Source organism: Catharus ustulatus, chromosome 13 (assembly GCF_009819885.2).
Source record: "Catharus ustulatus isolate bCatUst1 chromosome 13, bCatUst1.pri.v2, whole genome shotgun sequence".
Taxonomy (NCBI): domain Eukaryota; kingdom Metazoa; phylum Chordata; class Aves; order Passeriformes; family Turdidae; genus Catharus; species Catharus ustulatus.
Window position 1 is genome coordinate 19,974,946 of NC_046233.1, and position 13,917 is coordinate 19,988,862.

General features: G+C 42.0%; 1 protein-coding gene across 2 annotated transcripts in view; it reads left to right on the forward strand.

Annotated features, from left to right (window-relative positions):
• Window positions 1-3,436, forward strand: part of BICD2 (BICD cargo adaptor 2) — a 53,231-nt gene extending 49,795 nt beyond the window's left edge. For both annotated transcript variants that reach the window (XM_033071635.2, XM_033071636.2), the window contains exon 8: window positions 1,375-3,436. In XM_033071635.2, the coding sequence (XP_032927526.1) occupies window positions 1,375-1,380 (6 nt within the window). In that variant the 3' untranslated portion in view covers window positions 1,381-3,436. The remainder of the gene's footprint in view (window positions 1-1,374) is intronic.
• The last annotated feature ends 10,481 nt before the right edge of the window (window positions 3,437-13,917 follow it).

A 13,917-nucleotide genomic window follows, 5' to 3' on the forward strand; every position in this document is an offset into this window, starting at 1 on the left:
ATTAATACAGTGAGATTTTAAACAAATGGAACTTTGCTACAAAGCTGGGAACCATGGAAATGCTGCAGCCCAGAGCCAGAATTGCATTTATTGATCTTGAGAGGAAGAAAAAAACTTCAAGTGATTCAATTCTAATACGTTACTAAAACATGACTGCTTGGGGTTTAAACAAGTTTCAATTCTGGTTTTAGAAACTAGGTCGTGTATCTCTAGAAAATACTGAATTCTCCTGAATTTGAGCTTTAATATTGCTAAATAGCAGGCTTGATATTTTAGAAGAGACATCTTTTATAATTTTCAATCCTGCTTTTCTCTTTGCTGCACAATCTTCCAAAAGGCCTTTATTCTTCTCATTCCTACAATAAGTACAATTTAAAAATACATGGTGAAAGCAGGCTTTTGAGTGCTAATTTTCTCTGCTCTAATAGGCTCAGTAACAATTCTGCTCCTACCATAGTAGGGAGCTTTAACACAGTTTTCACTGCTTCCCTGTCTCTAGGGACAGTACTTTAGTGAAATACTTATGGCAAAAAGGTAAACTGGAGTAAGTAATTTAATGCGTCGTTAGGGTTTTTTTCCAAGTTAGTTGGAATTTTCTGTAATAATTCTGGTGCTACCAGACAGTCACTATTGCTTTCAGGTTTGGCTCATTCTTTCATTTCTGAGTATGAGAAATTTTGCTATTAACCCAATAGCCTTAGTGATCTTCAGTCATTTCTGCAAATAATTAAAACACCCTGAGAGCCAACCTGACTGCTGTTTGAGTCTATCACCATTAGGGTTTATCCTGTCAGAAAAAGAACTGAGGAATAGTGTAAAGTGTCTTGATCCTGCCTTTTGTATTTTTGGGTAATATTTAAGACTGAGTCTTAATTTTTGATTAACAATTTCTTGATGTTCACTTGCTGTAAGTCTTTCATATTAATCTCAATGGGTTGGGGTGAAGCATGGAAAATTCCTTAAGCCATCACCTACCTCTGCAAGCAGGCTCTTCTGAATGATTCTCTGCATAGGCCTGCATGATAAACTGACCTGCATGTTTCTGGAGAACCTAAAGCTTCACTGAAAACATTTCTTGCACACTCACTGCTTTTAACTTATGCTTGAAGAGCAAAGCTTTATTCAGTACTTGTAAGAATCCTTCTTCCTGCAAAGCTGTTGCTTCCAGGCTGAGCCCACAAAGCCTTGTTCACTCAGTGGGAAGGCATCTGCGAGCTGGAGTGGCTGCTGTTTCCCATGCTAGCTAACAGACCCTCAGCCAACTAACCTGCCTGTGCAGCACATGGATGGGGTTACGTTTTCAGTTGATTGAGAAATAAACACTGATTTTTTTTTTTTTTTTTCCTAATACTATTTTATTTTTCCATTTTTCAGCTGTAGAGTAGTCCCTGGAGAAGGCCCTTCCAACAGTGCAACAGCATTTCTTAGCCCTCCTGACTCTGGTTCAAAGTGGTAGCCCATTGCACACAGAATGGAAACCACTGACCTGATCCTAACTTTTGAAAACACCTTTTCCTATATACTACCTGAAACCTTCCCTTTCTGTCTGAAGCTATAAAACAAACAAGCTTTACCTATAAGTGCTGCTGCAGTAAGAAACCTTACAAGTGCTGAAGAAACCTACTTCAAATGTAATGCTCACCATATTAGTCTGTGCTCTCCTACAAATGTTGGATGGGGGAATTTACTTCATTGCAGATGCTAATTTTTTACCTGATTGCTAAACCTGTGCACTTTGGATATTTTTCTTTAGCTTCTTTAATTCCTTATGTAGAAGAGTTTATATAAATGCAGTGGTTTGTGCTCATAGTCTCTCTCCAATTTGAAACTTATGACTTATGAATTATATATCAGCATGTGGCAGAGATTTTGGGGGGAGGGTCTAGATTGTGATTAGAAATTAGTTTCAGCAAAAAGCAGAAGCTCTGCTAAACTATGTGCTGTGCTTCAGCATCTTTTTTTATTAAAATGTTATGCTTTATATGTTTAAATTACTGATTTTTTTTTTTTTTTTTTTTTTTTACTGCCATGTTCATTAAGAAATCCAGGGTATTCAAATTCTGGGGTTTTTTTCATATCGTATTATTATTCTTAGGAATAGTTCAATGTAACAAGAAGAAAACTTGACTTTGCTCTGGTTATAACAGTAATAGGCACTTGAAAGATATTAAATAAGTAGTATTACATATAAATTCCAGAATTCCTGGGTTTTAGGAAGGTGAAGTATTATCGATTAACAGAATTTTATACAACTATACCAGTTAAATTCCAAATTGGAATTGTTTTGTTACTTTTTCATTTTATTGTGCCAAATTATGGTACATTTAGAAAGAAAAATTCTAAAGTGGTCAGTGATAGGGTGTTATCTGTCAGCGCCTTCTGTCACTCATTATTGCCAGTAGTGCCTTTGATCATTTGAAGGGAGACTCTTAGAGTAGCATAGGCTAAGTCCTGTCACTTAGGAATAGAATGGCTGGTTTAGAATTTGTTAAAGATGTGGAGCAATAAGTGCAAAGTGAACTCCCATTTCGCACATTTTTAATGGTAGGCTTACTATAGAGTTTATATATTCAAGAAATTGTAAAAAATTCTGTTAGTCAATGATATTTCATCATGCACATCCTTGCAAATACAAGGGTATAGACGGGAAAAGAATCAAAATCACAGCCTGAACAAACCTGACTACACTTTGGGAACCAAATGGACTCATGTTGAACAGATGAGCAGTGTATGACCACATTTATGGTATCAGTCCGGGAATGCGTCAGGAATGTCGCTGTCTGTGGGTGGTGGGGGGCAGGAGCTACGGCGCTGTGTTCAGATGTGATCTCCTTTGCATGTTTGTCTCTAATTGTGATTTCAGCAAACAGAAACAGAGAAGTGCATCAACAAGCCATGCCAGGTTTGGTGAGGCTAATGTGGATGATTAAATTGATACTTGCTGGAGGGGAGCCCCCCCACTTCTCAATAAAAGTACAAATTGAACTAATATTGACAGTGCAGTAAAGATTTCTGTTTGCTGGAAAAAACATTATTATTCCTAGACGTGGGGACTTACACTTCCATCTTCTGTTACAGTATTGATTCATAAGAAATATTGTTGCATTTAAAATTACTACATTTGTATGTGGGTATTTATTTGAAATTATGTCTAAGTACTGTATTATGTTCTATGTGCATTACCTTTTAGTGGTGGGTTGGTCTCCATTTAACGTCCTGTGCATGTATTCTTGCCAAGTAACCTTTACACAGATCTGGAAAACAAAAAAGTTAAACTTCTGAAAAGAATAACTGTGTGTTAATTGGATTACCTTAGGAGGAGGGGTGGAGGTCAAAACACTGCTTCCAGATTAATAAAATAGCTGTTAATCTAGGAAAGCAATGTGCCTGTGTAAAGGTAATCACATTGGCAGGAGCAATAAAAGAGAAAAAGGAATTGTGTGTTTGACCTGTTGGTTTTGTGCTTTAAGAAGGTGCTGGTTTAAGTAGTCTGCTGAAGGGATTTCCAGCTGGGGGCCAAATAAATACTAATTTTTATCTGAAAGAAACTGAATACGTCACATGAAGTTTTCTGCAGAACTAGTAAATTAATTAGTGCTCACGTTCAGGGAGCACCATCCTGTCCTATCCCATGATATATTCATGGATTAGTTGTGTCCTGGATCAGACTGGTTTAATGTGTGTTGCTGAATAGCCTTGCAAACACTTGTACTGATACAGGGAAAGTAAAGGTAGGCCTAAGGCTATGGGGTCAGTGGTGACAAATTATCCTGAAATTGCATCTTAATTTTTTGTATACTCTCCAAAATACTCATGTACTCTTAGGGTCCCATCCAGCCTGGCCCTGAAAACTTCCCTGGAAGTATTTCCTGGCTTGGCAGGAAATACTGAGCACCCTGGTCTCATAGGAGATGTCCCAACTCATGGCAGGGGCGTGGAACAAGGTGGTTTTGAAAGCCCTTTCCAACCAGTCAGGGATTTGGGGAAAATGCATTAAGTTGATGCTTGTCCAGTAGAATTAGCAAACAAACTCACAAAAAGCCCATGAAACAGAATGCTAAAACTCTGAGGGCAAGGCTGAGGTTTGTCCCATCAATACAAATATGTTCCTGGATTGATTACTTCATATTGTCCCCTGGAAACATTAAATATGGTTTTATACTCAAGTTTAACAACTCTTGTGCCCCAAGGTAGAACCATTCTGCTGATTGTTTCTCTATCTGGTAGCTGTCAGCTGTATGACACCAGCTCATCAAAGCAACTTACAGCTGGAGCGCAAGATGCCAGTTTTTCCTTGGGCGTTGAAAACACTTGCTCAGGGGTATGCAGTGAACTAGCAGAGCATGTGTGCTGGGACACTTGCCCTGCTTGTAGAGGTCTGCATTTTCTCTAACAGGAACTTTACCTTCAGGATGATCTACAGAAGAAACATGTAAATCCATCTGTATGCACTGCATGAGAGCAGAAAACAGTAAAACAAACAGGGCGATTCAAGAATGCTTTGGTAAGAAAGAAAATGAGGAAACAGTCAAAGGAAAGTATTTACATTTAAAGCTTGTCTAGTGAATGGCAATTAATAGAAACATTCATTTCTTTGACTCTTTTCTGTGTAGAAAAATCCCCTCCCTAAGCCCTGGGGGAAATGTTGCCTCTGCAGAGATGGAGGGTGGATTCAGCATTACAGCTGCAGACGTGCTGAAGTTAAGTCTCTGGGAGAGGAATCCGCCAGCAAATGTCACACTCCTGCTTGCTATGGAGTCAATAGTCCAGCAGTGATCTTTTGTTTCTTGAAGTGAGGCTTGAAAACAAGTTGCTCACTTCCCAAAAAAGGAACAGGGCGGATTTCTGGATGTACTGAGATGCCTCAAGATCAGAGATCTGGAAGTTTCCAAGTACCTGGTTTTGGGGGATGAAGGCAATGAAAATTCAGACAGAGGTACTTTTTGGAGATCCCACTAGATAACATGGTAAAATTCAGCTAGACAAATATTTACAGTAGTTAGAGTTTCACATTCTTGTGATTTTTAAAGGCTGATGTAGTGGATGGATCTACAGGAAAAGGTATTTTTGCATCCAGAAATTTGAAGAAACAATTAAAAGGTAAAGATCACCTCTGGGAGCTCATAGCCAAGCAAAGCAGCTAGTCAATGTGATTATTCTGAGTATATTATTATTTTTGAGAGTTACTTTGAGTATTTATCTATAAAAGCTTCAAGCAAACATTCGTTCGTCATTGGGAAAATCACTCATATACAAACCACTCAAAAGATAGCTTCATCTGTCTTTTGCCAGGAAAGGAGGGGAGGATGCTGCTTCCCAGTGTGAATGCAAATTTCTCCAAGAAGGAACTGTCACAGCTGGAGAAGGAATGTTTTTCCTCATTCTTACCCAGCCCTGTGACTTTGGGATGTGCTGCTCCTAAACTAAGCCATCTGGTTCAATAGTTATCAAGTGAAGGGGTTGTAAAATGCCCTAGGTCCAGAAACTGTTTAAAAAAACTCAAAAAACCCATGAAAACCAACTAAGAAGCTGAATCTGGTTCTAGATATTAGAGTACTTCTGTAGCAAAGGTGGGAACTGAGTGGGAACAGTGTAATGAAAGCTCAGTTTTGTGACTGTGCTGGAGAAAATCTGAGAAAAAAATTAAAATTTAGACCAAATCTATACTAATACCTAACTAGGACAATGTATGTAATGTGTTACTTGCAGGTGAAAGTTACATACCTGGGCAAAACTTGAGTTGGGTACATGTAGATGAGGTGAGTTTCAGGCAGGCTGAAGTGAGTTAGTGCCTGTCCAGACCTCCACCAGTCTCATGAGAATAAGAATTTAATTAAGCTGAAAATTACTTTCAGAGCAGAATCCCCAAATACTGTGGCTTTTGGCTGAATCAAGTGTCATGAGAAGGACACTCTGTGTAGGCCAAACATGTACCTGTCTGATTCTCTTTATGTTGCAAGAGTTTTGAACAATTTTATATGTTTGAAGCATCTCTGATGTTATTTTTAAAATAAATGTCAGCCGTTAGACATTTGGGCTGTGAATGTCCTGGGCTAAAATATTGTAGCAGGCTTAACAGGCAGGAGAAGCTGTCATCCTGATGATTTAGTATATGGTTTTAAAGCAATCATAAGAGGAAAAAAAGTTAAAAGAGCAAAACTCTTAAAAATAGATTCTCACTAGCAATTATATGATCCATTCTCAATAATAGCATTTTTTAATCTTTTTTTTTTAATTGATCATTTCTACTTTTCAAATGGTCATCTATTTGAGGAATTACAATTCTCTATTATTAAGTTTAAGGAAAGAATAAGAAACAATACATTTAACTATAGACTTCTTCATATTGCTTGATGTAGTTTCTTCTATATCTTCACAAAACCTTACTCCGTATTTTTTATACAAAATTTTCAGTTCAACATTGTCTCATCATTCAGATATATGCTAACTCAAATTTAGGGAAAACATTCAATTTGGCAATTCCGTACTAACGAACATTTTCCCCTTAATTTCTGGTGGTGAGACTGCTCCTAACTATGACAGTTATTTCTAATTATATTGATCACCATCTGTTGAGGGTGGGGACAGTGATCTTTATCTCAATGGCAGATAATCTGCTAATGGGCCATCCATTGAAACCAGGCGGGCCATTGTTCTTTATCTTTTCACAAACCATCCTTCCTCCAGGGAGGCATTTTCTGCTAATGGCCCATTGAGTCCCACTGTGGGACTGATAAAATTACTGCATCTCATTGGAAGTTGCTCCAGCCAGGGGGAAGAGCCCAACATTTCTTACCAAGATAAAAACAGAGGTTTTGGGACACTAAGGGAGCCCCTTTCTCCACTGGACTCCAGTGGAAAACCGAATTTCTCCACGTCACCACTGGACCTGTGGAGGGAAACTGCACCTTGTACAGGAGCACTGCTCCAACTGAGCCACATCTGTCACTGCAGGAGGATGCAACCACCATTGAATGGGACTGCTACCAACAACCTGCCTGACGGGGTGTCAGGTTGTACTCTGATTTTGTCAGGGTTTGGAGTTTGTTTCTTTGTAGTACTCTATTTCTATTTTGATTTCCCTATAAAAGAACTGTTATTCCTAATTCCCATATTTTTGCCTGAAAGCCCCTTGATTTCCAAATTATAATAATTTGGAGGGAGGGGGTTTACATTCTCCATTTCAAAGAGAAGTTCCTGCCTTTCTCAGCAGACACCTGTCCTCCAAACTAAAACAGCAACTTTTCATTCTTTGTCCATGTATAAGCCGCACCTGATTATAAGCCGCACTTTGGGTTCGGACCAAAATTTTAGTCAAAATGGTGCAGCTTATAATCGTGAAATTACTGTAAGTTCCTTGTGTTTTTGTCTTTCTCCATAGGGACAGAATTCCCAGCTACCAGCTCTCACCAGTACACATAATTGCTGAATGTCCAGAGCAACTCCCTTTGGAGGTCAGCTCGGAGAAATAACATTGACTGTGGTCTACATGAAGGGAGGAGAATCCATGGTGGGAGTTGAAAAATAATAAGAAACGTAAAAGGGATATGACCCTTATGCCAGAACATGCAGAATACAGTTACTGGCAGCTGTGTGTGATCAGGGAACAGTTCTGGCAGAGAACACAAGATGGCACTGCCAGACAGAGCCAGGGAGGGCCAGACAAAGCCTGGCAGGGCCTGACAGAGCCAAATGGCCAGACAGAGCCAGGCAGGGCCAAACAGGGCCAGACAAAGCCAGGCAGCAGGGCTCATCAGCTCACAGGACCCTCTGCTGCTTCAAGGAATATGGGAGCTGAGAGCAGATCAAAGCTGGTCACACTTCTTCCACAATAAAATATTTGACTTGTCTCAAGAATTCTCCCCTTCACCCCTGCACTTCTCCCTTTTGTTCAGATTTGCCATAGTTACCCATGGTTTTGTACAACTCACCTTGAATGTATTTCTTGCTCTTTCAGTGAGTCACTGGCTTGGCAGCTCAGGAGTATGAAGCTTTATGAATGGCTACCAGTGCTGCAAGTGATTACCCTGAGTCACGTGACAGGCAATAAATGGAACCACAATTGTGAAGTTTTTATTTTTCCCCTTTTTTTTTTGTTTGCCCTGGTAATGCAGTTCACTTCCTGACTTGTCTGTGTGTCACATAACTATTCTGGGCTTGTGCAGGATCTGTTGTGCATAGAACTTGCCCTGCTTGTTTATTTCAATGCCTAGCAGGAACGGGTTGGGGCAGCAAAAGCTGTCTTCAGGTGTGTGCTATGTCACAGATTTGACAGAGTGGTTGGCAATCAGCCAGAGTTTGGTCTGCACCTTTCCCCATCCATAACCCTGAGTCTGAGAGCACTGCTTCAAATCAGCATGGCCAAGGTTTCATCCCAGCTGAGTCCAGCAGCCAGTGGCCAGCCTGGGAGATGTGGCTACCTGTAAGTACTTCTGCACATTCTCAGCTCACCACTCACTGGCACTGCCAGTTTGCAGGAGGGCTTTGTGAAAGGTAAGAAACTTGGCAGGCAGTGCCAAGGGTCATGCAGCAAACATCATCCTGTTGCACAGAGAGGAACAAAGGTAAAACTACTGCAATAAATCAAAAATCTCATGTAATGGATAGCATGGCCACATAGATGCCACATACATGTCTAGTTTCATTAGTTTAGGAAGTTTTGCTGCCAAGAGCTGATGTGGAAACTACAGTAATTAGTCCCAGTGGCATACCTGCTAAAATTGGTGTAATTTCTCACAAGCAGATCAACCTGCTATGTGAAAAGTAGTAAATAATTATATTAATTAATCAGCGATTAAAGGCTAATAGCACTCCTGGAAAGATTTGATTTCTGTCAGAGATTTGAAGGTACTCCACCAGAAACTCCACTCTTGAATCTGCAGTTCATCTCCAATTGTATTTTTTAACTTGTGAGCGAAATCATGTGGTGAAACAGTTGCTTCTGGTGGAAAAGTATTTAAGCCTCACAAATGGATTGCTAGTTAAGACCACACTACTTAAAGCGTGCCTTTGCTCATCATAGCGACAGCTAATAAAATACAGGTATGAAGACAAACAAGTAGTTTAACATCTCCTACCTGTTAAGTATATCCAAAATGTCTGCACAAGGTAAAAACTAAATCTAGTATATATTTCAGGGGATAAATATCTAGAAATAAAAGTGCTTTGGTTAAAAAGCCACTCAGATTCTGACTTTCAAGGAAGTTCAGGCTTTATATAATTATATGTGTGTGTGTATATAAATATATATATATTTATGGGGGTTGGAATTAGATGATCTTTAAGATTATTTCTGATGCAAACCATTCTATAATTCTGTGATTTTAAAAACCTTTTTTGGAAAAAGTTGCCTGAGGTGTTTTTGCTGATCCATCATACCCAATACATTCTGTGCAAGGGTTGGCTCACTGACTCCTTGAAGACGGGCGATGCAAACTGCCTGTGCTTTAATAAATGAGGTTTACTTACCTGCTTTCCTGAGTATAGATGTGACATGAGATCTCTCATGTGACAGAAAACAGGCATGTCATTGCAGGGCAGGAGCTGTATGTAGACCTTTCCCTTTTCATCTGCTTTATGACTCTGCTAAGCCCAGCTCAGGCTGGGCAGGACTGTGATGACCACCCTGGGCTGTAGCACATGTGACTGCAAGGGAAGCTCTGAGGGCTACAGGAGTAACTCATGACACTCTTGCAATTGCCAAGATCCTGGTAACACATAGACCATCCAGGTCTGTGCGTAGAGCAATTGATGATAGCTCATGTGAAACTTTATGAGAACCTTTGAGTACAGTAATTTCACGAATACAAGCCGCAGCAATTTGACAAAAATTTTGGTGGAAACCCGGAAGTGCGGCTAATAGTCGGGTGCGGCTAATATATTAATAATTTTCTGACATTTACAACCCCAGACGTGCCAGCCAGAGTGCCGAGCCAAGCACCGGCCAGTAAAAGCCAGCATTTCGCAATTGTTACAGTGTTACCGTGTTGCCCTGGCTCCCTGCAGGCAGCACGGGGGGGCGGGGAGAGAGGCGGGAGAGCTCTCTTTCCTCCTCTGCTGCAGCCCAGGGGAGGAGGGGGGGGGGGCGCCACCATTGCCGCGGCCCGGGGAGGAGGGGGGGAGCCGCGCCGCCATTGCTGCGGCTCGGGGAGGACGCGGGGGGGCCGCGCCGCCATTGCCGCGGCTCGGGGAGGACGCGGGGGGGCCGCGCCGCCATTGCCGCGGCTCGGGGAGGACGCGGGGGGGCCGCGCCGCCATTGCTGCGGCCCGGGGGGGGCGGGAAGCGCGCGCCGCCATTGCTGCGGCTCGGGGAGCCGGCGGGAGCCCCGCGCCGCCATTTCTGCGGCCCGGGGAGGGGGAGGGAAGTGCGCGCCGCCATTGCCGCGGCTCGGGGAGCCGGCGGGAGCCCCGCGCCGCCATTGCCGCGGCTTGGGGGGGGGCGGGAAGCGCGCACCGCCATTGCCGCGGCTCGGGGAGGAGGCGGGGTGCTTTGTCCGCGCCCGCCGCCGGCGCCACGGGCGCGGGAAAGCTCCGTCCCTGCCCGCCGCCGCTGCCGTAGGAGCAGGGGAAGCTCCGTCCCTGCCTGCCACCGCGGGGCAGCGCCGACCCGGGGTGACCGAGCCCAGGGGCAGCGGCGGCCGGCCCCGAGCGGCAGCACCGGGCTGGGCCACCTGGCCCCGTCAGCGGCCCCTAGCGGGCCGAGCCTGCACAGCCTTAGCTCAGCCAGTAAACCCTGCCCTCCCGCGGTTCTGTTACTAATTTCACGCGGGTCCTCGCTGCGAACGACAGAGCGGCTTATATTCGTGTGCGGCTTATCTATGGACAAAACCCGAAATATTTGCCAACACCCAGAGATGCGGCTTATACTCAGTGCGGCTTGTATTCATGAATTTACTGTAGTTTCATGAAGAGTCACAGAGAATCTGTTTTTAAAAAACATACATCTGTATTCTGGATAATTTAATAATAGATTGCAGAAATACTGTACTAACCATTTTGTTTTGTTTTTTTTTCAGAGTAAAGTTTTACTAAATATTTGGGCTTTAGCTAATTTGCTGAGTCACCCTTAAGTAATGGAGTAATTCCATAGTTGATGAAATGTATGTGGAATGACCAAAAAAAAAAAAAAAAAAAAAAAAAAAAAAAAAAAAAAAAAAGAAGATGAGAACTCTTTTACCAGGATTCAAAATGAGTCAATGTTTGTTTCTGAACCCAGATTAACAATGACAAAGATGACAAAAATCAGGTGCTGGAATTCCCTCTTTCGGTTTAAAAGCGATACCTTATGTCTGCCAGACCATTGTGGCACGTATTAGAAGTCAACATTTCTGGACTAAATTTCTAATCTAGTGGTGCCCAGGAAAAAACAGTATTTCCCTCTCCTGTTTGACAGAGATTCCAGTTTTTATACCTTTCTAATCAAAGCAGCAATCTGACAATCTCTGTTTGGCCCATTGCAGGGTACTGAAAATCTTGGGTAAAATCTGCAATGCTCTTTAGATTATTTAATTTCTGAAAGGACTTAACTCTAATCCTGCTCATTTTTAAAAGCACTTGGGTACCTCTGTGATTTTTCCTTTTGAATAATGGGATTCCTGAAAGTCATTGATTGTGAAGTGCATCACCCCTGATACATGATTCAATTGATAAAACACATCTTCTTTTTGAAGGTAATGCAAAAGTCAGTGTTGTTTAAAAGTGTTTAATTGAATGGTGACAACCTGTAGCTCCTCATTTACTTTATAATACGGTACAAGAATAAATTATGAACATGGAAGCTGAGAGGATCTTCTGGGTCACTGTTCACCCCCACTTCTGCAAATTAATGCGCACATCTGACAAGTCTAAAGCTTTAATTAATCTAAAAATATAAATGCAAACCCACAGTAAACAGAGCCTAATCTATACACAGAGGTTTCTGTAACAGTACTGTGCTCTGTCATGACTTCTGCCCTGGTATTCTGATAACAGCCAGTAAACAGAGAGACAGCCACTCTCAGGTGAGGATTCTGCTATCTGTCACACATGTTGGCTGTTAGCTAGTGGTCAGCAACATCTTCTCCTCATCATCCTCTCTGGTGAGGATAGACAGTCACACATCAAGTGTAGCCTTTCTGGTCAGCATATTAAGAGTCCCTTAATGATCCACCCTCATTTTATACCCCAGAGATGGAAGTAAATGAAACCACCACCCTTGCAGGGTTTTTTTGTTTTGTTTGTTTGTTTTAAGCGATGGCAAGACGATTACAGTAATTTCACAATTACAAGACGCACCTGATTATAAGCCACAGGTCTGGGTGTCGGCAACACTTCGTTCTTTGTCCATAAAAAAGCCGCACCAGATTATTAAGCCGCACTTCCGTTCGCAGCGAGGATCCGCGTGCAACTTTCACAAAGTTGCCAATTAGTAACAGAACCACAGGATCACGTAAATATTTAAGTTCAACTACTTCATTATATGCAACTAAAATACTACTCCACTCTGCTATAAAAATCTCATGCCAGAGTTTAAAAGCTGCCACAGGACCTGTGTCCCAAATAAAGGGCTGGTTTACCTTCATCTGCAGTTCCTTATTTCTGTATATTGTTCTATGGGTTTTTTCCCTCTGGATTCTTAGCTGCTGTGGTAAGTGGGATTGGTGAATATGGAGTAGACTTGCTTTTGCCTAAGATATACAGTAATTTCATGACTGTAAAGTGTACCGGATTATAAGGTGCAGTGTCAGTTAACGGTGAATTTCCAAACTTTTTCCATATATAAGGCACACCAGATTATAAGGTGCACTTCTTTTTTGCAATGAGGATTCGCGCGCAACTTTCACAAACAAACAAATTACTAATGGAATTGCGTGATCGCGGGGTTTACTGGCAGGTGCTCAATTTGCAAACATTTTTCACGGGTCAGTGTAGCCTTTAAACATAGCCTAAAAAGAATCAAAACACTAAAAACAATACAGAGAAAAATCACTCACTTTTATTAAACTTTTAAACAGCTTTATTTTTCAGTCGGCTCTATTCATCTTCCATGAAACCTTCGAACTCTTCATCCCCCGTATCGGAAATCATCAATTGGGCTGTGGCGACATCCAGCAAACCCGAACCCGTATTGCCCGTATCTTCATGGTCAGAGTCATCAGTTTCGGTACTCTCGACAGTTCGGTTCAGTGGCATATCAAAGGTGAGGGGGACTTCATCCATGTTGATGATGTGGTCTGGCTGTATATTTTTTTCAGAGATCTTGCTTTTGCAGTAACTCCGGAAGTTGGCCAACTTTTCTTCATAATCCGCTGGCAACTGCTGAGAAACCGTTGCCTGTGTATGGATAGAGAGCTGCTGTCGTTTCATGAAACAGAAGCACCCAGAAGGCCCTGCTTTAAAGTCATTGATATCCATTTCATTTGCCATCACTTTGGCTTTTATCCGAATAGCAACAGTTAAGAAGCTTCTGCCAGCTGCTCTTTGTTTGGAAATCCAATGGTCGAGTCTGTCTTCTAGTTGTGTCCATCTTGCTTTATTGCCGTGGAAACCTTTCTTCATCTTCTTTGCAAGACGGAGGTCATCTTGCTTTCTCCACTTGCGCACCATGGACTCATTAATGTTGAATTCTCTAGCTGCAGATCTATTTCCATGTTCTTTTGTATGGTTGATTGCTTCCAATTTAAAATCTGCACAGTAAGAAAGTCTGCTTTGTGGAGCCATTTCAAAGTCACTCTCCCCGTTAACACCCACCATCAGTAACGCCTTCACCCATGGGTAGGCAAGAAGCTTTTCTCTGGTTTATCGTGGTCAGAAATATGCGATTCGTCTAAATCGCCACACCCAAACAATCCCGTAGTCTAAACAGCGTAGGCAAATAAATTTCAACCCATTTTTGCTTGGGAAAGGTGCGGCGCAGTGTCAGTTAATGGTAGATTTCCA